Source organism: Stegostoma tigrinum, chromosome 3 (genome assembly GCF_030684315.1).
Source record: "Stegostoma tigrinum isolate sSteTig4 chromosome 3, sSteTig4.hap1, whole genome shotgun sequence".
Lineage (NCBI taxonomy): Eukaryota > Metazoa > Chordata > Chondrichthyes > Orectolobiformes > Stegostomatidae > Stegostoma > Stegostoma tigrinum.
This window is the reverse complement of record NC_081356.1, coordinates 5,038,337-5,064,571: the sequence shown is the minus strand read 5'-3', so window position 1 is coordinate 5,064,571 and position 26,235 is coordinate 5,038,337. Positions and strand designations below refer to the sequence as shown.

Sequence of the window (26,235 nt, the reverse complement as noted above, 5' to 3'; positions counted from 1 at the left end):
TTATTTCCATGGGTTTTGTCTTTATTGACAAATCTTTTTGTGGCAAGGGTTATCCATTCATGACTCCAGGCCAGACCTCTTAGCTAATGCAACTGTGGGATACAGTGAGAAACGTGCTTCCTCAAGGAACATTTTTATAGTGCCTAAAATGCTGCCATTTCCTGGACCTCTGATGAAGCCCTGAAGTACTCAACTGATTTGAGATTGAATGTTGCATCACCTAAGACCATGAAGGAACAGCCAATTCCATCATTTACAAGGATAGAAGCTGAGAAGGAGGAGGACCGGTGCAGAGGCAGGATGAGGAAAGTGAACAGCCCCTTTCCATGTAATCTAATAACTCGAGCAATGCAAAATGACTTAAATTGTATCTCTCCATTCAGCAACAATCTTTATGCTCTTCATCTTTCCTTCTATAGTGTCAGGTCGATAGCAATGTAAAATAAAAATTAGCACAAAGTAAACATTCTAAATCAAATTTATGACTAACATCATGCCATTCTGCATATTAATGTCAATAATTCACATTCTTGTGATACTTGTCTTCCATGTGCATTGGTTTACCTTAGTCCTCCAACGCAGTATTACCTCTGATAGATGAAGCTTGGCTCGAAAAGGTTGCTGACCTCCAGTTCAGAAGATTGTAGATGGATTTGGAGTATGAAAGGTCAGAAGTCACACGACACCAAGTTTATAGTCCAACAGGTTTATTTGAAATCACAAGCTTTCTGAGCGCTGCTCCTTTGTAAAGTGAAGTATTGGAGTGTGACTGAATAGCTTTGAGCTTTAAAAACTGGGCTTCATGCTGCATCATATTGACCAAATTTGAAGTGGTTTGGGTAACTGGATGACTGATCACAACAAGGATGTCAGTAGAGTTGGAGCAGGACTGATGTTTCCTTGAGAAGATGGCAGATTCATGGTTCATGGAGACAAACAGTTTTACTGGATGGTGTCTCTGTAATTCCATAGATTGATCAAAGAACGGATCGATGGTGCTAAATCCCCAATTACAATGATAACAGTCAGATCATAGCAACTAGTTTTGTGGCAATGTGACATTGGCCAACAGGTGCTGTATGTTGTTATATTCCAGAGTATAATGATGAAATTGACAACATATCTACTTTGGTAAGCAAAGCTGTAAGGCCTGCACAAAACTCTTCTGGCAGGTTTCCTAATGCACCAAGAATTTTATGTTAACTATCAACTTTATATTGTAGCCTAATGTATCAAAGACACCATCAGATTCCATTGTGGTTGAACTAGAGTGCAATCCATCAGACGTTAAAATATATAGGTTGATTGTTCTCCTCCAGTTCTTAGCTTTTTGACCTCTCTTTATGCACCACCAGCTCCAACAAGAAAAATGAATGTTGTCAATGAGCATCCTGCAATTTGTTTTAGTCCTGAAATTGTCAAAGTTGAATAGGTAACAGTGCATGTAAACTGAGTTATGGATGTAAGATTTGCAAACTTACTACGTTTGTAAAGATGAGAGAAGCACAAGAACTTTCAGTCTTAGAAATTGATAGCCAGTGTTGGTAGCCAATGACCCGTGGAGAATTGAGCAGAGGATAAAGCTAGTGATGCCTTTGGTTGGATATGCCATTCGAAGGTGAGCTCACTTACGTTGACCAATCTGGTAAGATTATTAGACTTCTTCCAGTGATTCATCACTTTTGGAGTAACACTCCTCCTGACATAAACTTCTGTCACTACTTTTATCACTGTCTGCTGAGTAGATTTCTAGAATGTCTCCTGCCTTCCTTGAGATAGCTCTTCTTTCCTGCTCTGTTGCTAAGATCTCCAGTGCATTGTGTAAAAGCCAGTATGCTTGTGCTCTCATGTATTCAGCCATAGCTGAAGTATCACAGCCCAGGTTGATTACTGAGTTCAAAATCACTGATGTTTCTTGCTTTATCTCTGTTATTTTCATGAACATGGAAGTTATGTTTGCTATCTTAAAATTTAGAGGAACCATTCTAAAATCTAGAGAATGAAAATCTAAAACCAGTGTGTCAGCTGTCTCTGTAGCTTTTAAAACACCAGAATCTGCCAATGCATTCAAAACTTGAAACTGTTAAAAATAATTCTTGAATCTGCAATCTGGCTTGAATCCTGATCAGATGACTCGATGCATTAATACCTTCCTGTAACTACAGTGACCAATCCTGTACTCAGTACTCCACATGTAACTTCCCTTCTATTGCATTCAATTCCCTGGCAATAAACTGTTATAGTTTATTAGCTTAATAAAATGGGAGGCTGGATGAACACAGCAGGCCCAGCAGCATCTCAGGAGCACAAAAGCTGATGTTTCGGGCCTAGACCCTTCATCAGAGAGGGGGATGGGGTGAGGGTTCTGGAATAAATAGGGAGAGAGGGGGTGGCGGATCGAAGATGGAGAGAAAAGAAGATAGGTGGGGAGGTAGGGAGGGGATAGGTCAGTCCAGGGAAGACGGACAGGTCAAGGATGTGGGATGAGGTTAGTAGGTAGGAGATGGAGGTGCGGCTTGGGTGGGAGGAAGGGATGGGTGAGAGGAAGAACAGGTTAGGGAAGCAGAGACAGGTTGGACTGGTTTTGGGATGCAGTAGGTGGAGGGGAAGAGCTGGGCTGGTTGTGTGGTGCAGTGGGGGGAGGGGACGTACTGGGCTGGTTTTGGGATGCGGTGGGGGAAGGGGAGATTTTGAAGCTGGTGAAGACCACATTGATACCATTGGGCTGCAGGGTTCCCAAGCGGAATATGAGTTGCTGTTCCTGCAACCTTCGGGTGGCATCATTGTGGCAGTGCAGGAGGCCCATGATGGACATATCATCTGAAGAATGGGAGGGGGAGTGGAAATGGTTTGCGACTGGGAGGTGCAGTTGTTTATTGCGAACCGAGCGGAGGTGTTCTGCAAAGTGGTCCCCAAGCCTCCGCTTGGTTTCCCCAATGTAGAGGAAGCATCATCCTCCGACACTTCCGCCATCTACAATCTGACCCCGCCACCCAAGACATTTTTCCATCCCCACCCTTGTCTGCTTTCCGGAGAGACCATTCTCTCCGTGACTCCCTTGTTCGCTCCACACTGCCCTCCAACCCCACCACACCCGGTACCTTCCCCTGCAACCACAGGAAATGCTACACTTGCCCCCACACCTCCTCCCTCACCCCTATCCCAGGCCCCAAGATGACTTTCCATATTAAGCAGAGGTTCACCTGCACATCTGCCAATGTGGTATACTGCATCCACTGTACCCGGTGTGGCTCCCTCTACATTGGGGAAACCAAGCAGAGGCTTGGGGACCGCTTTGCAGAACTCCTCCGCTCGGTTCGCAATAAACAACTGCACCTCCCAGTCGCAAACCATTTCCACTCCCCCTCCCATTCTTCAGATGATATGTCCATCATGGGCCTCCTGCAGTGCCACAATGATGCCACCCGAAGGTTGCAGGAACAGCAACTCATATTCCGCTTGGGAACCCTGCAGCCCAATGGTATCAATGTGGACTTCACCAGCTTCAAAATCTCCCCTTCCCCCACCGCATCCCAAAACCAGCCCAGTACGTCCCCTCCCCCCACTGCACCACACAACCAGCCCAGCTCTTCCCCTCCACCTACTGCATCCCAAAACCAGTCCAACCTGTCTCTGCTTCCCTAACCTGTTCTTCCTCTCACCCATCCCTTCCTCCCACCCCAAGCCGCACCTCCATCTCCTACCTACTAATCTCATCCCACATCCTTGACCTGTCCGTCTTCCCTGGACTGACCTATCCCCTCCCTACCTCCCCACCTATCTTCTTTTCTCTCCATCTTCGATCCGCCTCCCCCTCTCTCCCTATTTATTCCAGAACCCTCACCCCATCCCCCTCTCTGATGAAAGGTCTAGGCCTGAAACGTCAGCTTTTGTGCTCCTGAGATGCTGCTGGGCCTGCTGTGTTCATCCAGCCTCATTTTATTATCTTGGATTCTCCAGCATCTGCAGTTCCCATTATCACAGTTTATTAGCTTTCCTGATTACTTTCTGTACCTGTATACTAATTTGTGATTCAAGCATTATGACACCAAATCTCTCTTTCTCAGGGCTCTGCAATTTTTCATAGATTCCCCTTGTCTAGTGGATGTAAAACTAGGAGTCAATTTAAAAGTAAGGGTATGCCCATTTAAAATAGAGATGAGGAAACTCGTTTCGCTGTGAGGGTTTTTTTTTAGATTAGATTAGATTATATTCCTTAGTGTAGAATTTCCTTCCTCAAAAGACAGTGGATGAGAATGTTAAGATATTTTAAAGGCAGAGGTAAATAGATTGTTGATAACCAAGCAGATGAAAGATTATCGGGGATATGCAGGAATGTAGAATTGAAGTTAAAATCAGATCAGCCATGATCTTACAGCATTGCAGAGCAGATTTGAAGGGCCAAGTAGCAGGAGGCGAGGGCTTAATGGTATTATTGCAAGACTATGAACCTGGAAACTTAGTTAATGTTCTCAGGACTTGGCTTTAAATCCCACCATGGCAGATCGTGGTATTTGAAATCTGTGATAATCTGGAATTAAGAATCTACTGATGACAAGAAACTTACTTATTGTCAGGAAAACGCATCTGGTTCACTAATGTCTTTCAAGGGAGGAAATCTGCCATCCTCACCTGATCTGGCCTACATGTGACTGCAGATCCACAACAATATGGTCGATTCTCAACTCCCCTCTGAAATGGCCTAGCAAACCATTCGGTTCAAAGGCAACTAGGGTTGGGCAATAAATGCTTGCCATCCAGCAATGCCCATGTCCCACATGTGAATTTAAAAAAAACTGTTCCTTGTTCATAAATTCAGATTGCACTCTGATAAATTACCTGCAGGATGTTATCTGTAATTCTTTGTAATTTTACTTTCAATAGATTTTTTTAACTTTCCAATGTCCGAGCTCAAACACAAAATGTACAATAAAGTAGGCACTTAAAGTGAATTCTGTGTCTGATACAAATAGCAGAATATGCTGTTGATCTTTGAAGTGTAACATGTAGCTGTTACATATCACGTGGCATACAGATTTGTTAGTACTTGCAATGCAATGCATAGCTGTTATTCTATTAGAATATGCAGTCAAGTACAAACTGTTACATACTGAGAGATCATGGCTGATCTGCACATATGATTTACCAGATTTGTTAGATTGCATAATTGGCAGTTGGTCTGCAATCCACATACCTCCTAAGTAGCCCATTGTACTGCAGTATGATTTAGTCTTTTCCCTGAGTTCACTAAAATAAATTGCTCTTTAGAAAATGGTTTGCTTTAAAGTTGTATAGAGCTAGACTACTCTGTATAATAAAGTTGTCACTTAAAACTTGCTCATTTAAGAAGTTCTGTTGTGCTTTTTATTTGTTAATTTTCATTTATTTCTAGTGCATTAAAATCTGCTTTCACTGTCTTATCTTGAGCTCTTTTTAATGCTATCTATCATCAGATTGAAATGGCGATTGAGACACTCCAAAAGTCTGATGGTTTGACAGCTCACAGAAGTACTCTTCTCAACAGCCATGTAAGTTGTCTTTTCCTTCAAAACCACCTGAATCTTTCACCTGTTACAAATATCTTTTTCTGAATAATTCTGCTGCTACTTCTGCTTATTTTGTTTGTACTGACTTTTTGCATCATGTATTAGCATTTTGTATTGCATTCCTTCCCCTTACTGGGATGAGCAATCAATCGTGTTGAAATGTGATGTTAGAAAAAAAATGAAATGAACATTTCTGAGTGATTCCACTGGTTTCTGACCACAACTTTGTCACAACACTGGGAGATCCTCTAGGGAGAGCAGGCAATGATCTAGGACAGAATCTTCACAGGCTGATTTCTTTTTGCTCACTGTTTTTGGCCCAAACTTCCAGTATGGGCTAGTTCAGAAAAATGGAGTGCAATTATGTGGAGATTTTTCAGTGTAGTGCAGAATCAGCACTGGGAGCCAAACCATGCCCCTTTTCTGCAGCAGTAACTGTCATTCACCTGGTTTTAAAGGTCCCAAAGCTGCTTTGACAAAGAGAGAGTGGTAAGTAAATAAGTGGGTAGAATGGCAGATGGATGCATGTTGGATTATGGTGGAGTTGGGTGAAGAGGTAGAGTGACACATGGGTAAAGGGCAAAGTGACTGAGACAGTAGGTGACAAAGAAGGTAAGTCCCAGGTGAATGGATAATTGTCAGGATAGCAGGTAAGTGGGTGAAGGAATAGGATGGGCGAGTACTGTGCCAGGTAATTCGAGTAGGTGATCAGGTATCATTAGTGGGTATCGAAACAGGCCCTGCTGGGGGTTGGATCCTGTGTCGGTCAGTTTTTGGGGGAACCACGAGTTAGTAGGGAAGGTAAAGTTGGGTGCTAGAGGGGGTTCAGTGGGGAATTACTACGAACGATTGGCAGGTCATTGTTAACCAGGGTTGCAGCAGGTTTTAACTCCTCTAACCTTTCCTGACTAACTATTAAGATAAGTAAATTAGAACTCATCAAAATTCTCAACTCTGACACACTTTCAGAGGTTTCCGGACACCGGGTTTATTGCCTATCAGAGATTTTAACTTTGGACATCCTGTACTCTGTGCATCTGGATTTCTGAGGGCTTCTGTAGCACATTTGCCAGTGTTAGCCTGGACCTTAACCATCTAAAAGTGGGAAAAGTTTGATCCTGGTTGTATCTCTGCTATTCCTGGAATGTCCGTTTTGCCTTAGAAGAGCTCCAGCCTGCCTGTTAGAAGTCAAATGACACCAAGAATGATAGAGGCAGAGGTTTCAGCGATGTTGCAGTTCTCTCAGCTCAGTCAAATCTAGCGTATTTGTAAAGAACAGTAAGGTGACACTCACCAGCCTGTACCTGAATGCATGTGGACCTCATCAATTCGATGCAGACCACAGAGCAGCTTGAACACCCTGAATTGGATCATTCCCCTGTAACTATTGAGAAAAAGGGAAAATAGCACCCAATCTACCCAACTGAAGACTTTAAAAGAACAAAACTTACTAGGTCTCTGTACTTAACAAGAAAGTAAATGTTTATTATAAAGAAATTGTCTTTAAAGAATAGCAATTATGAAATGTAAATTGCTAACTTATAACTCTAAACTTAATCTCTATCCCTTCTTAAATTTCCTCCTTCAGAAGCAGTCAGATACACAGACAGGACCATAGATTCAATGAGTTTTTTCTTTTGGCTGCTTCCAATTTCTTTTAGCTCTTTGCTGTTGACACAAGATTGCTTGCACATTAATGCTCTTTTTCATTTCCTGGTTGAGAATTTGTCTTTTCACTGTCCTTAAAGGCGTGTTATTCCTCCTTGAGCAGAAAGTTTAGCAAAAATTTAGTCAAAGACTGCTAGCTGTCACTGAAGATACTTTGGTACTTGCACATGAGAGAAAGAGAGATACAAAGAGAATTTTGCCAATTGCTTTCTCTTTATAGCTTGGTACTTGTGCGCTCTGCTGGCCTCACGCAAAACATGGTCATCCGATTGGGAACCAGTCACTTTTCCTTTGGTTGAGAACCCATTGGATCTATGGTTTCTGTTTTTGTTTTTCCTGTCCTAGGGTAAAAACAGCATTGTATACAATTCATGTTATGTTTCAGTGAATGTGATTCTTAAAACTGCAGCCGTCTGTTTGCACAGTCTCCTATGTTTAAAACAGTATTTTCCTTTTTTTAAGTCCACTGCTCAAAAATAAATAGAAAGATGTAGTCTTTACATGATTAAATAGGTGAACAAATAAAATTCATCACTGTCATAAAAGTGTCATAAAATAAAATAAATTTCTGTTCCGTTTTCTTAATCTGGTATTTATAAATAGAATCTCAACTACTCTGCCCCTATCGCATGTTGTTGGCCCTTCCAGATATGACTGCATCAATACCTGTTTGCTTTCTTTCCACTTTTCATGCTTCACATTTCCACTTCATATTTCTTTCCCTTTCCAACTTTATCCTTTCTCTCCTGAGTGCTCTGATGCTGGATAAAAGTCTGTAGATATTATACACTCTCATCTGAAGCAGCGAGAATCATTACTTAATATGAGATATATAAAAACACAAATATGTATAGATGTTGCTCAGCCAGTTCTAATGCTTCAGCTGACTAGCAAAATGTGATACAAGTTCTCTTTTGCCGTTAGAAATTTAGATGAATTCCTAACTGGATTATGTTTTATTAATAGGCGAAGTATTCACTGCCCATATATGAGGACAGTTTGTGAAACTAATTGTTTCAAAGTGATGATACTCACAGCTTAACCAATCTTTTCCTTTACTTACGTGTATGTTTTGGGCTGGGTTTTAACAACACTCTTCCTCCATGCCTCTAAACCACCTTCACTCACCACGCACTGCCTAACCGTCCCTGGTCTCCAGATCAGGCATTTGTTATTGTGACTGTTGACTAACAGTGCTCACTACTCTACCCATTGGCTGCAAGCTATCCAAAAGCAGGCTCCTGACTTTCCAAATGACAGTAGACATGATACTAGTTAATTGGTTGCTGGATGAGCCTGAAATGCAGCCTGAGGTTCCCCACACAGGCAAGGTGGGATTTCCGCTGGCTATTGAGATGATTGTGGCAACTGCTGCACCCTGACAAAGTCTAGCCCAATATGGTATTTTTATTTCAGGAATGCCAATTTTTCTCCCTTCCCAACCCATCTAATTAAGTTAATTGTGTGACTCCAGTTGCTTAATCCAAATAACTAATAAAACATTTTAAAGAAGTAGAAAAGTACCGTTCGTTTTTCTTCCCCTTTAATTGTACTCCTTAATTGCTCAGAGTGACGTTCAGGAGACTTTAATGTTTAGTTCCACAAAAGCCCAGGACATCCTTTGAGAGATTGCCAACCTACAGTTTATTCATTATTTATGGGAAATCCAGTCTGAGAGTTTAGTGGGTAGTGTGATTTAGTTCTGCACTTCACTGCTCATTGACAAGCTGCTGCAGTAGGCCAAACATGTTCTTAAGGTTCTTTAATGGTTTCCAATACCACCACCCAACTGGAGGCAGAGTCAGACGAACTGTCACAATTAGTTCAGCATTGCTGTTTTTGATGCTTTTTTTTAACAACTATATCCATAGGAACATAACACTGAAATTCTAGTAAAATCTATGTAATATTAAGATTCCAAATGGATTAGTCCTTTTTGTTTTATGTTGTTCCTTGTTTAAGTCATTTATTTCATTAAGGCAGTGTGAAATTGAACTCTGCAGATCAGGAAGTTCCAAGGTTCAATCTTTGTTGTTAGTGATTTGCGGTAAGGTTTAATGCACTGTTTTTTTGAGTTGGAAAAGTGGCCAGTGATTTATGTTGCAAGCAAATACATGCAGACTTTAGAGCAATGTCCAAAAAAAATTGTACATTTATGTAATGCTTTTCATGACCTCTGACATCCCAAAACACTTTACATCCAACGAAATACTCCACTTTTAAAAATATAGTCACTGTTCTACATTGGAACAGAGCAGGTTTGTTCTTTGACTTGGTGTCTGTTGACTGAAATTGAATACACTGTAAAAAATGGCGCAGGGCTTGTGATCCACAATTGCCCCATGCCCATTCACTGTGATGCAGAACTTCGCACTGCCTGATAAGTACAATACTGCCGTGCAGCCAGATCTAATTACAGTTTTGAATGATTACAAGCCTCAGCAGAAGGCCTAAAATCATTAAAGGCTCGTACCAGTTAAAGTTAGGCTGCAGTACTTAACCAAGTGTTGTAGTGAGGTTGAAGCAATTGGTTCAAGTCTTCGTACAAATCATCTTATCATCAAAGAGAAGTGAATAATGATTCAACTTCCAAGGTTCCGAGGTACTGCATTGTGAACTTTGTCAATGAAGACTTTTCAGTGGTGTTACCATAGTTGAATCCCCCAACATGAATATCTTGGAGGTTCCCATTGACCAAAGCCTGAATTGGGCAAGCCACACAAACACTGTAACTGCAAGAGCAAATCAGACTCTTTGGAATCCTGTCGTGAGTAACTCCAGCTCTTGGCTCCCCAAAGCCTTCCTTTTTTAGCAACGCTCCCAAGACCTTACCATTAAGTGTGTAAGTCCTACGCTGATCTGCCTTTCCAAAATGCTGCACGTCGCATTTATCCAAATTAAACTCCATCTGCCACTCCTCGCTGATTGGCCCATCTGATCGAGATTACTTTCAGCTCACGTCACTGTAGGATTCAGTGCTTTGCCCATGTTTGAATCCAGGCTGTAATGAAGTCAGGAACTGAGTGGCACTGTACTGAAATCTCTACTGAAAAGAAAAATTGCTGGAAATCTCAGTGGGGCAGGCAGCATCCATGGGTTGTGGGGGGTGGGGTGCGGTGTTAGTGAAAGAGAGAGAGAAAACAATCTAATGTTTTGAATATGATGACTGTGAAGTGTGGAGGGGACAGCATTTATGCAGTAGTGGTGGGGCAGAGTGCTGCGGGAGAAAAGCTGTTGATAGTATAAATTAAGTGATTGGAATGTAAGAATGGCAGAATAATGGGGTGTTTAACTGCCAAACTGGAAAGAACAGATAGTCACATTGGTATGGGAGGAGGTTAGAGAAGGCAACACGTAAAGCTTAAAAAAAAAGAAAGAAATGGCAGCGAGTTCACATTCTGAAGGCAGTGCGCTCAATATTAAGACCAGGAAGTTGTAAGTGCCTTGTCTGAAGACAAGATATTCCTCAAGTTTACGTGAGATTTGCTGAAGCATGCCAAAGACAGACAAGTGGACATGCAGTCAGGATACTTTGTTAAAATGACCGGCGACAGGAAGTCTGGGGCCTTCCTTGTGCACGGACCAGTGGTGTTCTGCAAAGCAGTCACCTACTCTGTGTTTGGTTTCTCCAGTGTAGAGTAGGCCACATTAAGTGCAGCAAATACAATAGACCAGGAGGTACAGGTGAAATGGTGCTTCACCTAAAAAGACTGTGAACAGGGAGGAGGTGAAGAGGCAGGTTTGCACCTTCTGCAGTTACATGGAAAGATGCAGTGGGAAGGGGGGTGGTATTGGTGGCCATGAAGTGGACTAATGTTTTGGAGGGTACAATCCCTGCTAAATATGGGGTTGGGGGTGGGGGGTTGGGGGGTGCGGAGGTGACAGGAAGATGTTTACTGGTGATGTTTTGCTGGAGTTGTCTGAAATGGCCGTGGATGATCCTTTGAATGTGGAGGCTGGTTGGATGAAAAGTGAGAACAAGGGGGACCAGATCATGCTCAGAGATAATGGGAACTGCAGATGCTAGAGAATCTAAGATAACAAAGTGTGGGGCTGGATGAACACAGCAGGTCAAGCAACATCTCAGGAGCACAAAAGCTGACGTTTCGGGCCTAGACCCTTCATCAGAAAAAAGCTAGATCATGCTGTTGTGAGTGATAGGAAGGGGCAAGGGCAGATGCACGGGTAATAGGTCAGCTGCAGTTGAGGGCCCTATCAACCCTGTCAAAATCTTTTTGACCGTTGTGTCAGAATGTACTGACAACAATTTGATAATGATAATAGCTATACATTTTAAGTTATTGTGGAACAGTTTGAACAGTGTTAAATTTCAGAAGATTTAGTATGTACGACTTGCCATGGGAACTATTTATTGGATGCCTACTACACCACTTAAGAGATTTTGACAGACTTGCAGCAGAATATTGGTTGGCTGGAAGTCAGGCTTGCCACTGCCCATTGAGGACTACATTCTGCTGCAGAGCGCTGCTGTCTTATGTGACTGTCTGTGTAAAAGAATTCTCTACTACTAGTAGTGCCACCAGAGTCGTCTTTTATAATTCCTTCACAGGATGTGGGTGCCACGCCAGCAATTAGTGCGCATCCTGAATTGATCACAGTCATCATGTGTAGATCAGACCCGGTCCTTCCCCAGTGGGAACTGGATGAGTTCTTACAACAATCGACAATGGTTTTATAATCACCATTAGACTCTTAATTCCAGATATTTGTTGAATTCAGATTCCACCATATGCCATGCCAGGATTCAAACCTGGGTGCCCAGAACATCAGTCTAATGATAATACCACAGGGCCATCACCTTCTACATGTAGTCACAGGAATCTAAATGCCAGAAGCCCCATGACCAGGAAAATGTGGGGCTGTCACAGCAAGAACTGGATAAGAGTCCAGGAGCAGATGCTCCATTTTGGAAGGCCTGGAAAAGAAGGACATAACTCAGATTGCAAGACCTCAAAGGAAACAGCCCATTTCTCATTAGAGGCCCAAGCAGTAAAAGCAGCCAAACTTACCCACCCTGCCTGGCCTCCAAATCACTGCTGGGCAGGAAGAAGCCATGAAACAGCCTTTGTTTGACCATTAGTTTAAGGCTTGAAATGAGCAGGCCTTGCTGTGAAGTTACTGAGAGATTGGGGACCGGTTGGTTAGGCAGAGCAAGAAGGCCACCCAGGGAATTTTGCTGTCCCTCCAAAATGCGAGCCTGCCATTGAGGGCCATACAATCTGCCCCAGAAATTTAAACTTGTCAAGATTAGAAAATTTTTAAATGAACCAAAACCTTAAATCTTTTCTGGTTGTGGCAGACAAATCTTATTTTTTCCAAAGTTAATTAACACACATCTAGCTGCATGAAGGTAGGCTGACAGTTTAGCTATTGTGTTTATTTATTCTGTTTATTGTTTTTTTTCTTCTGCCTGAAGAATGTAGCTTATTTAACACCTCAGATATCAGATGGTACCAATTAAATTATGCTTATGCTGATAGTTTTGAATTGTAAGTAGCTATAGTATGAAAACATGCTCTGTATTTATTTACATTATCAAAAATGTGCAAACATTTAAACGTGTAATTAGTTTGCATTATTCTGATTTAAGGAGAAATATAAATTCAGAATTGTTTTGTAAAATTGTTTCTCAAATTCTGTATCAACCTTCAGTGTGGTACAAGGACCAGCATGTATAGATTTTGTAAGATTACTATTCTGTTGGTGAGTCAAATAATTAAGGAAGTTCAGTCCTTAAAAGGTTGAATGAATTCTAGCCATTTCTTGGGAAATGCGTGAACTTGAAAAGTAAATAAAGAATAATTTGAACACTAAATTGCAAATGGCTGCAAAAAATGTTTTATTGTAGCTTTTGCGTGTTAATTAACAGCAATGATCATTGCAAGAAAAGGATTTGAGTGTTATTTAATAAGAGGTAACTTATAGGGGATGAAGCGATCTTTATCACTGAGTTGTTTCAGAGCTAAGTTTGGATCTCCTTTTTGGGGAATGGGATGTAGGTGTTTCTGTGTTTGTCTAAATCAGAGTTCAAACTAAGGGAAATGCTTTGGATAGACTCTGAAAATGGGTGCAGGATTGTGATGTGTGATTAAATAGTAAATTTGGTTGGTTGCAAGACATGCAGCAGAACACCCTTCTCTCATTTCCATGATCTCTACAACTTTGCTCATTAGCTGGATACATTGTCCAGAGAACTAAAGTTGTGAGCACTAGCACAATTTAAAGTTCATTCATTTCTTTTCAGTGGCAGATTATTATGGCTGAAGCATATGAAGAGGAGTTGTCAGTAGAGAGAGCAGGCTTTCGGATATCTGGACATTGCATTGAAGGTTGTGATAGAGTTGGAAGGGAGAAGAGCTGCTCTGTGTCCACAGCGGGACAAGAAACCTGCCAAACAAAAATGGTCAAAAGGCATCGTAAGCAGATAGTCATCAAGGCCAATGTCGGGAGTCTAACCTTAGATGTAATGCTGCAAGAAATTCAATTACATCAGAAAAACAGTTAAGATCAATTAATGGATCTTAATGCTATAATCCCATCAACTAACACCCAACCAGTGCACATTTCTATCTTCACCTCACTGTCACACACATTGCAATGCTAACGCCCACATCTTAGCAGTTCGCAGCCTGTGAACCTAAAAGGAGATGTGATGGCCTAGTGGTATTATTATGCAACTGTTAATCCAGAGACCCTCTTAATGTTCTGGGGATTCAGGTTCGAATCCTGCCATGGCAGATTTTAATTTTAATTTTAATTCAATAAATACCTGGAATTAGAAGTCGAATGACCATGAAACAATTGTCAGAACCATCGTTCACAAATGCTCTTCAGGGAAGGAGTCTGCCAACCTTACCTGGTATGACTATTCAATTATAAAAGCCACACATTTTCAACAACAAAAAAAGTGATGGCGCAGTCATAAAACCATTGGTGGATTTCACACCTGACAGGCAACAGCCCAAACACTGTAAATAACTTAGAGGATACGTTTGCAGTGAAATCTGGATATGGTGAGATACCAGGCATGCTTAGGCCACAGCTGCAACAGTTTGCAGGGGTTTTGTGGGTCCTTGGAAAAATCAAGATCTCTCAAAGATTGCACTGCAGAGTGCTTAGGTGAATATTTCAAAAAGGGCAGCTAACAAAACAAAAGCTGAGAGTTATCAATTATGAAACGCATGGTGCAATGGGAAGCTTCCCAGAGACCCTGCAGGCCATGTTAAGAAGTCTGGAAGTATTTATTTTGAGTTGAATTTGATTTTGGTTTATGGCAAGTGGACATCACAATGGTATTATACGCTGATGAATTCTTCAGGCATAGAAAGGGGTGACTACATTATTTTCTGCCAAATTCTGTTCTACCTTCTGCTACTCTTGCTGCTCCTTAGCTGCTTGCCATATAGCTGATGGCAAAAGGGCTAAGTACTTAGGCCTCACAAAATGGATCAACGTGAAAATTTGACACCCAATCTGCTGTGTCACGCAGGGTACCTCTAGAGGATTCCAAGTAGCAGATGGATTGTTTCAACAAGCCAGAGGCCTGTTCTATCATATTTCTTATTGCAGAATGTCTTTCATTATCAGCACACTGTGCATATGTGCACGGATTGTCTGCCGGAGTCAACTGCTATCTTGTCAGTGACGAGGTAAGTCTGGAAGAACACAGCAGGCCAGGCAGCATCTGGAACAAAGGAGCAGTCAACGTTTCAGGTGCTACCCTTTTTCGGGAATGGATGCGGGGTTAGAGGGCGCTGCAGGTAAAGTGCGGAGGTGGGTGGGTGTGGATGGGGGTGCAGGGGTTGGAGGCACACTGGTAGTGATAGGTGGATACTCGTGGCAGGGACAACCTGGTTGGTCAATGTGAGGGATGAATCTGGTTGGTGGCTGGAAGGGAGGGTCACCGTCGCCGCCTCCACCTCTTTGCGCACCCCCCCCACCCCCAACCTGCTTATCTGCAGCTCCCTATCCCCACAACCTGTACTGAACAAATTACCAGAAACATTGACTGCTCCTTTCAATCAGATGCTGCCTGGCTTGCTGTGTTTTTGCAGCCTCCTGTTTGTCTATCTTGGGTTCCAGCATCTGCAGGGTATTTTTTGCCTCTTGTCAGTGAGAAGCCCTTGTTGCTCGCTAGCCACTCTTTGGTTTGTCATGGTGGCTTAAAAACAGCTGGCACCAAGGACTGCTTTGGAAGGAAGATATTCACACTTGCTGCAAGGATACATTGGGCTTTGATTCAGCCTCAGTGTTCTACATAAAAGCTGCACTTTGAGGGACTGGAATCCCTTTTGGTTCTGAAATAGAACATAGTTGGTGTGCATTACGTGCAAAGTGACATGCGGGCAGTGTTTGATACAGTACGCTGTAGGTAAGCGTGCAGTCTTCACAGAGCCACATGCTTGCTCCTTCTGCATACAGTTGGTGTTTTTAAAATAGAGAACCAAAGTGACCTCCTCACTCGAGTGTGAACAATAAACTTTCAAGATACTGCAAGCATCTCCAGCTTCAACCAGGAAAGAGCCAGATTTATAGAAGTCCATTGCTTCACTCACCTTCACAGACTTTGGTAATTTGGCCCTTACCTTGCTCAGAGGTTGCATTTGTGGCTTCAGCTAGTTGTACATGGAGACATTCTTAATGGAGGTCCAGATTTGTCATTATTTGTTCTTTCCTGATGTAGGAAAATTTCTGCCAAGCTTAGCAAATACCACATCCTAATGAAGACTCTTCTCCCATTCTTGGAGTCTCTTGTCTTGCTTTTGGTAATGTCTGTTAATTTTCCAAGTCATGCTGTATTCTGAAGCCAGTGGTGACTGGGATAACAAAGTGTGAAGCTGGATGAACACAGCAGGCCAAGCAGCATCTTAGGAGCACAAAGGCTGACGTTTCAGGCCTAGATCCTTCATCAGAGAGGGGGATGGGGAGAGGGTTCTGAAATAAATAGGGAGAGAGGGGGAGGCAGACTGAAGATGGATAGAGGAGAAGATAGGTGGAGAGGAGTGTGTAGGTGGGGAGGTAGGGAGGGGATAGGTCAGTCCGGGGAGGAGGGACAGGTCAAGGAGGTGGGATGAGGTTAGTAGGTAGGAAATGGAGGTGCGGCTTGAAGTGGGAGGAGGGGATAAATGAGAGAAAGAACAGGTTAGGGAGGTGGGGATGAGCTGGGCTGGTTTTGGGATGCAGTGGGGGAAGGGGAGATTTTGAAGCTTGTGAAGTCCACATTGATACCATTGGGCTGCATGGTTCCCAAGCGGAATATGAGTTGCTGTTCCTGCAACCTTCGAGTGGCATCATTATGGCACTGCAGGAGGCCCAGGATGGACATGTCGTCTGAGGAATGGGATGGGGGAGTTGAAATGGTTCACAACTGGGAGGTGCAGTTGTTTATTGCGAACAGAGTACAGATGTTCTGCAAAGCAGACACCAAGCCTCTGCTTGGTTTCCCCAATGTAGAGGAAGCCACAAGGGGTACAGCGAATGCAGTATACCACGTTGGCAGATGTGCAGATGAACATCTGCTTGATATGCAAAGTCACCTTGGGGCCTGGGATGGGAGTGAGGGAGGAGGTGTGGGGGCAAGTGTAGCACTTCCTGCAGTTGCAGGGGAAGGTGCCGGGTGTGGTGGTGTTGGAGGGGAGTGTAGAGCGGACAGGGGAATCCCAGAGAGAGTGGTCTCTCCAGAAGGCAGACAATTGCACCTCCCAGTCGCAAACCATTTTAGCTCCCCCTCCCATTCCTTAGACGACATGTCCATCCTGGGCCTCCTGCAGTGCCATAATGATGCCACCCGAAGGTTGCAGGAACAGCAACTCATATTCCGCTTGGGAACCCTGCAGCCCAATGGTATCAATGTGGACTTCACAAGCTTCAAAATCTCCCCTTCCCCCACTGCATCCCAAAACCAGCCCAGCTTGTCCCCACCTCCCTAACCTGTTCTTCCTCTCACCTATCCCCTCCTCCCACCTCAAGCCGCACGTCTATTTCGTACCTACAAACCTCATCCTGCCTCCTTGACCTGAACCTCCTCCCCGGACTGACCTATCCTCTCCCTACCTCCCCACCTATACTCTCCTCTCCACCTATCTTCTTTTCTCTCCATCTTCGGTCCGCCTCCCCCTCTCTCCCTACTTATTTCAGAATCCTCTCCCCATCCCCCTCTCTGAAGTGTCTAGGCCCGAAACGTCAGCTTTTGTGCTCCTGAGATGCTGCTTGGCCTGCTTTGTTCATTCAGCTTCACACTTTGTTTTCTCTGATTCTCCAGCATCTGCAGTTCCCGTTATCTCTGATCAGTGGTTACTGGTGTTGTCGTACGTGAAATTGATTTGAGTTGACACATTGAAATCAGCAAGAAGCCCTCCTCCACCCACCATGTCATTCTCTCCGGAGAATGCAACTTGAAAGAGTTGTAGAACGTACCAACTACTTAGCGAATAATAACAATAGTCAGAATAAATGAACTGATACCAACTTATAAAAAGTTGATCCTCCTGAAAGTATTTCATGTGGCAGGATAATGCTGGTAGGGGTGGTCTGTTTCCATCTGCTGAATGCACATTTGAAATGTACAAGAATAAAACTTTGCAACTTTGAACTTTCAGATCGCAGCACATTCTCAAATGAATGTGCTATATGATGTCACAACTTGCTTGCTGTGCATACTTTCAACAGATATTTACTGCAAGCATGCTAACTCCTGTTCCAACAGACTGTCCAGGCAGTTCAGCTCACAAATGCACACAGGTGCCCTAGGTACCTTTTTGGAACTGCAAAGGCACTCCATAGTACAGAAATTTCAGGTGGCAACAGGCATAGTTTTTCATTTTAATAAAGCATCATGTAAAGTGAGAATTAATAGTATCAATCATTTGAATTGTCGTCACTAGTTTTTACCAAGTCCTGTAAATTTGACTTGCAGATTCTGAATTTACTGTTTCTGCAAAATTGTTACTAACTTCTTACTAAACAACCCCTTCTAATTTTATAGCTGCCTTCACATGAAGTAAGATGTTCCAATGTGGTATATAAATCAAAAGAATGATGTTTCAATGCCCAAATAGTAGAGAGAAAAAGCAAAGTGGAGAGTGTCCTTGTGCTATACCAAACATATATTGAAAAGAGGAGTTTTGAGCAGTTTATTGAGCAGTGGGGAGAAAGGCACAAAAATAGAAAAACTAGGAAGATAGTTTCTGAGTGCCAATGTGTAATGGCTGAGCAAGTGGCTAACAATGCTCAAACATAGGGTGCAAAGGATACGTGGTCGTTTAGTGTTAATGGGGAGAAAAGAAAGTTGCAAGAAAAAAAGTACAAAATTAGAGAGGAGTGAGCCAATTGATTTTGAAGTTGATAGGAATGCAGGTAAGGATACAAGCTGCAGCTTTTGGGATGATTTGAATAATGTAGAGGATTAACCCTTAAAAGTCTGTTATGAGACTATAGGAGAGATTTGAACTACGTGATGATCAAGGTCTGTGCTAAGAATTAGAAATGGAATCAGGCAATGTTGTAGAGGTGGAATAAAGACATGCACTTATATAACGCTTTTGATGTCTTCAAAATATCCCAAATTGCTTTTCAGAATTAATTACTTTTTGAAGAGTAGTTACTGTTGTTTTGTAGAATAACAACCAAATTTGTCCACAGTAAATTCTCACAAACAGCAATGAAATGAATGTTGTAAGGATTTGTTTGGTTGTGTCAAGTAAGGAGGATTGTTGGGCAGGACACGGGTAAAATTTCCATTTGTCAAAGTGCCCAGGCAGTTTTTGTATTCATCTGGACAGCCAAGCATGGTCTCTATTTACATCTCATCACAAATATGCTGCCTCTCAATGCAGTCCTTCATCAGTACCACACTGAAGTGTCAAACTAAATTAGTATTCAGCTGCTGATATTGGACTGGTACCCACAATCGATTGACAATTGGCCAGATCATAGGGGACCCTGATCAATATTTATCTGCCAACAAACATGACTAATACAGATTATCACATTGCTGTTTGTCAGATCTTACTCTGCGCAAATTAGCACATGTTTTCTACATTAATACAGTAACTGCAATTCAAAAGTACGTTTAATTTGCTGAACAGTACTTTGGAATGTCCTGAGGTCATGATAAGTGCTGTATAACTGCAAATGTTTATATTTTTTTTCTTTTCTAACTCAGGCAGGGATGCTACCACTGAACCAAGCTGATACATTGAAGAAAGTGGAAGTGGACACTTGGAAGAAAGCTGTTTTGGTAATGGTGTAGTTGTGGGGAAGGGGAAAAGAGCTTAGGGGCAAATAGTTTGTCCATTTCCCCCATTTTTGAAAACCTCAATCTTGTGGTCAGGGTGCTGATGTAGTCAAGGACAGACATAAATGGGTGCTAGTAGGATCCACAGAACATAATCGTACTGTATTTTGCTGGCATTAAGCTGGAAGAAATGTTGTCTTGATGTCAGGCAGCTACCTCAACTGCATTGAGACTTGAGGCAGAAAGTTAGGGCTGGGTATCATCAACATGAATGTAGAAGCTAACCTATGCTCGTGTAGCTGACAAAAAATAAGAGACTGAGTGCATCACTGGAGATGAATGTGTAATTATAGGGGAACAAAGTCATTGAAAGCAGAGTTATGGTTGGGTTGAAACAGGCATAAGCAAATGAGTGTGATTGGTGAATTTAGCTAAAGAAAGACCAGAGGATAGAATAATCATTGTTGGAAAGGATTTAAATTAACAGGTCTATGGAATTGTAGCTGTTACCAAACATTGCTTAAGATTTTGAGTAGTTAATTAGCTTTGATGAAAACCACATTCAAACGATCTTAAGAATAAATAGCAGAAATTATGGTGTTGCTGTGGGACAATAAGTTAGCCTGTAATTTTTCGAAGAAAGGAATGGTTGAATTTCCAGTGGCATCTGGAGAATTATAAACTTAAATAATAGACTTTTTAGGAAGTTAATAACAGCGGTCTTTATAGAAATATAAAACAATTATAGAACAGTAGAAATTCATTCATCCTGCCTTACCCCTACCAGCTGCGTGGTAGAACTACTCAGCTGGGCCCTCTCCATTGTCCTTTATCTTTGACCCTGCACTTTTTTTTTCCTCCTCAGAGAATTTATCCTATTCCCTGTTGAAAACCACAATTGAATCTGATGCTACTTGCTCCCATGCAAAGCATTTCAGAATCCAATCACCTCTGTTTTAAAAAAATGTGTTGCTTCTTTCACCAGTCCTTTAAATTATCATTCTGGTTCTGGATACTTCCACTATTGGGAACAGTTTCTTCCCATATACTCTGTCCAGACGTCATATGGACCCCTCTATCGTTTCTCCTCTAAACCGCCTCTTCTTTAAAGAGAACCACCCAGACTATCTTTCGTTAAATATGAAGCCTGTCGTAAGCTGAGTTTCTCTCAGACTTTTTTTTCTGACCTCACTCCAATGCCTTCATGTTCTTTCTAAAGTGTGGAGGCAGAATTGGTTGCTGTAATGCAGTTGAAGCTTAACCAGCCTTTTGTAAACGTTCACCATAATTAGATTAGATTCCCTACAGTGTGGAAACAGGCCCTTTGGCCCAACAAGTCCACACTGCCCCTTGAAGCATCCTACCCAGACCCATCCCCCTATAACCCACACACCCCTGAGCACTACGGGCAATTTAGCATGGCCGATCCACCTAGCCTGCACATCTTTGGACTGTGGGAGGAAACCCACGCAGACACAGGGAGAATGTGGAAACTCCACACAGACAGCTGCCCAAGGTTGGAATTGAACCCGAGTCCCTGGTGCTGTGAGGCTGCAGTGCTAACCACTGAGTCACCATGCCGCCCAAATAATGTTTTCCTTTCGTACTCCATGTGATTATTTATAAAGTCCATCCTCCCATTAGGCCTATTGATTATTTATAATGAGATTGGTGGTCTCTGCAGGCATGTTGCTGAGGAAGTGATCGTGTCAGAAGAGTGTTTATGGTTTAGCTGATAGGTTTTGTGCGCAGATAGAGACTAATGGTATAGAAAGGACAAGAGAATGGGAATTGCTACAGGCTGGAATTGAATAATAAGGGATATGGAAAGGGAGAAAGCAAAGGTAGAGTTGCCTTATAGATGGACACAATTTTGATCGGCACAGAAATAGGCCTTTTGACCCAACTCGTCCATGCCAACCATGTTTTCTAATCTGAACTAGTCTCATTTGCCTGCATTTGGCCCATATCCCTCTGAACCTTTTGCTATCCCTGTACTTATCTAAAAGTCTTTTAAATAAATACCCACCTCTACCACTTCCTCGGGCAGCGTGATCTGTGTATTCACCACCACCTTCTGTGTGAAAAAGTTGCATCTCAAGTCCCTTTTAAATCTTTTCCTCTCTCATCTTAAAACTATGCTGTGTAGTCATGGACTGCCCCACCCTGGGGAAAAGCCCTTGACTATTCACTTTACCTATGCCCCTCATGATTTTTATTATCCTCTCTAAGGTTACCCCCCAGTCTCCCACCCTGCAGGAAAATTGTCCCAGTCTATCCAGTCTCTCCTTATAACTCAAACTTTCCAGTCTCAGTAACCTTTTTACACCCTTTCCGGTTTAATAATACCCTTCCTGTAGCAGGGTGACCAGAATTGTACTCAATATTCCATATGTTGCATGCTTTGTGTTCAGAGTCTTACAGGTTTATTGAGTAGTCTCAGGAACGTGGTTGTTTTCTATTAGGCAATGGTTGTATCGCACTAAAGTGTGGAGGCAGAATTGGTTGCTGTAATGCAGTTGAAGCTGAACCAGCCTTTTGTAAACGTTCACCATAATTAGATTAGATTCCCTACAGTGTAGAAACAGGCCCTTTGGCCCAAGTCCACACTGCCCCTTGAAGCATCCTACCCAGAACCAGCTTAGTTCAACAATGCACTTACAGCTTTATTTTCCTTTGGCCCTCACAATCTTGGGAAGCATGACCTGAGACTCTGAGCCCCCTATCACATTCAGTGATTTTAACAAACAGACATACTTATGGAGGTGATTGCAAGCCACCTGATTCCTGTCTTATTTTGAACTAAAACTATTAACGTTTTCAAGAAGTATATAATTTACAAGTGAGCTGAACTGGGAGAAGTATGTATTCTTAGGAAGGATCTGAATGCTGGATAGTTATCTGTAACAGTACCGCAGAAGGCCCTTGAGTGATAAAATAACTTTATGGTTATGTAGTTTGATAAAATGTCATCGCAAGGAATGTTTACAAGAATGTCAGGATTTATAAAGTGTAGACTTTGTGATTTAGCTAAAGAGGAAGAATGTTATTATTTTGTGAGATGTATAAACATATGCCTTGCCTTCATTTTCATGAAGATTGGACTCTGATTCTTTCTATGGTATCCAAATCAATGACAGTCACATTGGACATTTCGCTTCACCTTGCACGCCTTTAATGTTTGTCTTTCATAGGCCAGTAAACCAACCAATTTAAGTATTTATTGTGATTAATCAACTGTGCCAGCCCCAACGTGATATTTATGTTCAAATTGTATGTTCACAGTAGTCTTATAACAATATTTTCACGTTTATTTTCAGCTTCAGTGGTTATTGGACAACTATGAGACAGCAGAAGGTGTCAGCCTTCCTAGAAGTACTCTTTACAACCACTATCTGCGTCACTGTCAGGAACAGAAGCTTGATCCAGTCAATGCAGCTTCTTTTGGAAAACTCATTCGTTCCATTTTCATGGGTCTGCGCACTAGGCGTTTAGGCACAAGGTTAGCTATTTATCAGACTGCATTCTGATTTCCAAAGATTATTGCAGTGATTCATTTCACTTCTTTTGTTTTGAAACTTTTTTTCTCTCTCAGGGGAAACTCTAAATATCACTATTATGGCATCCGAATTAAACCAGACTCCCCACTAAATCGCTTACAGGAGGACATGCAGTATATGGCTATGAGACAACAACCAATGCATCAAAAACAGAGGTAACAGAGCTTTAAATATGCACACCTGTAACTTTGTTACATTCCAAGAGTGAGCATTAATGTTTAAACAGAAAATCAAACACCCAGTGATCAACTGAAAGAAATAATATCACAAGATTCCATGGATGAAAACAAATACGTTTTACTAATTTGGAAACAAGTGAAGGAAAAATTACTAAATCAGCAGTTTCTTAGGTTAATGCTTATACTTTATAATGTAAAGCATAATAAAATGCAATAATGTATACCACTGAACAACTGAACCTCACCTTATTCCTTATAAATTCCACCCCCAAAATCTTTGGTTACTTGCCAGATTCTTGATACTTTGCTTACTGTACTAAACCAAAGTGCCACAGCTCTCAGGAGTTCATTCTGTCACCAGTATTTGAGCTATTCTTCATGTTATAAAATTATATGAACACCCTTCCGTTATTTTTGGTGATCCTTAAATATTTCTTGAGAACCTCATGACTATGGACTTCTCAACTCAAGCTTGAGCTTAACTGTTGCTTGGTGCTCCACCACAGAAGTACTGCTTTTTCTTCTTTTTCCCTGTATGCTTTTGGTATACAGTTATTTTCAACTCTACAGAGTTTTCGTTTCTGCATGCTGAACTTGGGATTTACACCCACCAACTTAGGACTGTTGAAGCAAAATTGTAGTGTCCTGTCTCTGAGGCAAGAGGTCCAGGTTGAAATCCCACCTGGCCTGGCAGTCTTTAGTAACATGTCTAAGGGCTCTTGAAGCGTAGTGATAGTGTCCCTACCTCTGGGTCTTGAAGGTGTGTTTGAGTCCCACCTGTTCCAGAGGTGTGTTATAATATATCTAACCAGGTTGATTAAAAATTTCTAGATCCACCAACTTGGGTGCTTTCAGCTCAAACCCAGAAGTCTTTCCGACCTAATCTCAGATAACTTCCCCAAATTACAACCAAGACTATACCTTGAATTACCCACCTCTGACAACAGAAATTTGTTTTCTGAGCAATGCTAATTTCCCATTAGCTGCACTAAAAAAGACATTTCATCCTTAACCTCCCTGTGGTTTTAGGACCTTGGGTTTTCTCATTGATTACACATTAAATTTTGCCTTATAAAGCTAAGTTTTTCCATTATTGTCTTAAATTTTTGTTAAATGTTTCCTAGTTTTAATATCACAAACAATTCTCCTGGTATCTATCCTATACAGCCCCCTCAAGATTTTATATGTTTCAACAAATTCACCTCTCATTCTTCTGATCTTCAATGGACATATGCCTAAACTTTCTTCATAAGTCAAAGAACCTTCTCTGAGCTCTCTCTAAAGCAATTAATCTTTTTTTTTCAAAAAAGACGACCAAACTGCACACAGTATTAGTGATGTAGTCTCAGTAACATTCTGTACAACTGTCACAACGACCTTCTATACCCCATTCCCCTTGCAATAGGCAAAACACTCCATTTACATTCATCATCACTTTCTGTACCTTTATTTGATACACTTTACACTTATATTGTTTTATATGATTCTTGTACCTGAACACCAACCATATCCTCTGATTCTCCATTTAAAAGCTGTATTGCTCTTGTGTTCTTTCCAAAATGGTTACCTTCACATTTACCCACATTATATTCCATCTGCCAATTTTTTTGTCCACTTCCGTAACCTGTCTCTATATCCCTTTGCAGAGCATCTTCCACCTCGTGACACCTTGCTTTCCTACCTGTCAACAAATTTAGCCATCAATTTTTTTGTTTCTTATATCCAAGTTATTGGTGCAGGTTGTAAATAGTTGAGGATTCAGCACTGATCCCTGTAGCACTTTGCTAGTTACAATTTGCCAACCCAGAAAAGACCTATTTATCCCTACTCTCAGTTTCCGTAAGCTAACCAATTCTTTAACCAAGCCAGTATGTTACTCTGTATACCATATGCTCTTGTCTTATGCAGCGACCTTTGATATCGTGCCTTATTTAGTACCTTTCTGAAATCTAAGTACAGTACAAGCTACCAAATCCCTTCTAACTACAGTGAACATTACTTCATGCAAAAACTCCCCTACCATGTTGGCCATGCTTGATCACATTGTGATTTTCTTGCTATAACTTCCCTAATAATGGATTCCAGCATGTTCCTTATGACAGATGTCATGATAACTGCCTGTGACTTTTCTGCTTTCTGCCTCCTTCCATTCTTGAATAAAGATATTACATTTGCTACTTTTCAAATCACCTCCCTTCCCAAATCCATGCACTGTTATAAGTTTATAACTAATGCATCTGCTGTTTATGCTGCCACTTCCTTTAATCTTTTAAGAAACAGGCCATAAAGTCATACGGACTTATCAGCCTTTAAGTTCAATATATTTCCCTACAACCTTTTCCGACCATAGTGTTTTAAACTCGCCTCTCAGCTTTTCAATAATATTTGAAAATCTCCAAGCCCTCCATCAGAAAGATTGCCACAAAATATCAGTTCTGAGCCTCTGCTATTTCTTTGTTTTCAATTATCAAATTCCGAGAGAGAGTGAATCGGCACTAACTTCAGTTACTACAGCCTGAAGCTGGAGGTACACAGCAGGCCAGGCAGCATCAGTGGAGTAGGAAAGCTGACGTTTCTGGTCAGGACTCTTTTTTTTTTCCCGGAAGAAGGGTCCTGAGCCGAAACGTCAGCTTTCCTGTTCCTCTGATGCTGCCTGGCCTGCTGTGTTCCTCCAGCTCCACACTGTTATCTCTGACTCCAGCAACGGCAGCTCTTACTATCTCTAACTTCAGTTAATCGTTTCTTCTATTCATATACTCTTTTTTTTTGTTCATAGCTAGATTCGCCTCATATTCTGCATTCTAACTCTTTATTTCTTATTTTCTGCTGGTTCTTTAAAGTCCAATGCTCTGACCTGCCACTACTCTTGGCAGATATGTGGAGTGTTTATTCTGATTAATATGGCGCTTAACTTTCTTATTTAGCCATGAATGAAGCAACATTCTCAAACAGATTGTTGTATGATAATAGCACTCCTTTTAAAAAAGCATCTATCTTTAGCTGGTACAGAAAATCATGGATAACCT

At 41.7% G+C, this 26,235-nt stretch overlaps 1 protein-coding gene across 5 annotated transcripts in view; it reads left to right on the top strand.

Moving 5' to 3' along the window:
- LOC125450901 (transcription factor RFX3-like) overlaps window positions 1-26,235 on the top strand; it is a 235,452-nt gene that overhangs the window by 145,482 nt on the left and 63,735 nt on the right. For all 5 annotated transcript variants that reach the window (XM_048527267.2, XM_048527264.2, XM_048527265.2 and 2 more), the window contains 4 exons: window positions 5,454-5,528; window positions 19,399-19,473; window positions 22,791-22,972; window positions 23,066-23,185. In XM_048527267.2, the coding sequence (XP_048383224.1) occupies window positions 5,454-5,528; window positions 19,399-19,473; window positions 22,791-22,972; window positions 23,066-23,185 (452 nt within the window). The remainder of the gene's footprint in view (window positions 1-5,453; window positions 5,529-19,398; window positions 19,474-22,790; window positions 22,973-23,065; window positions 23,186-26,235) is intronic.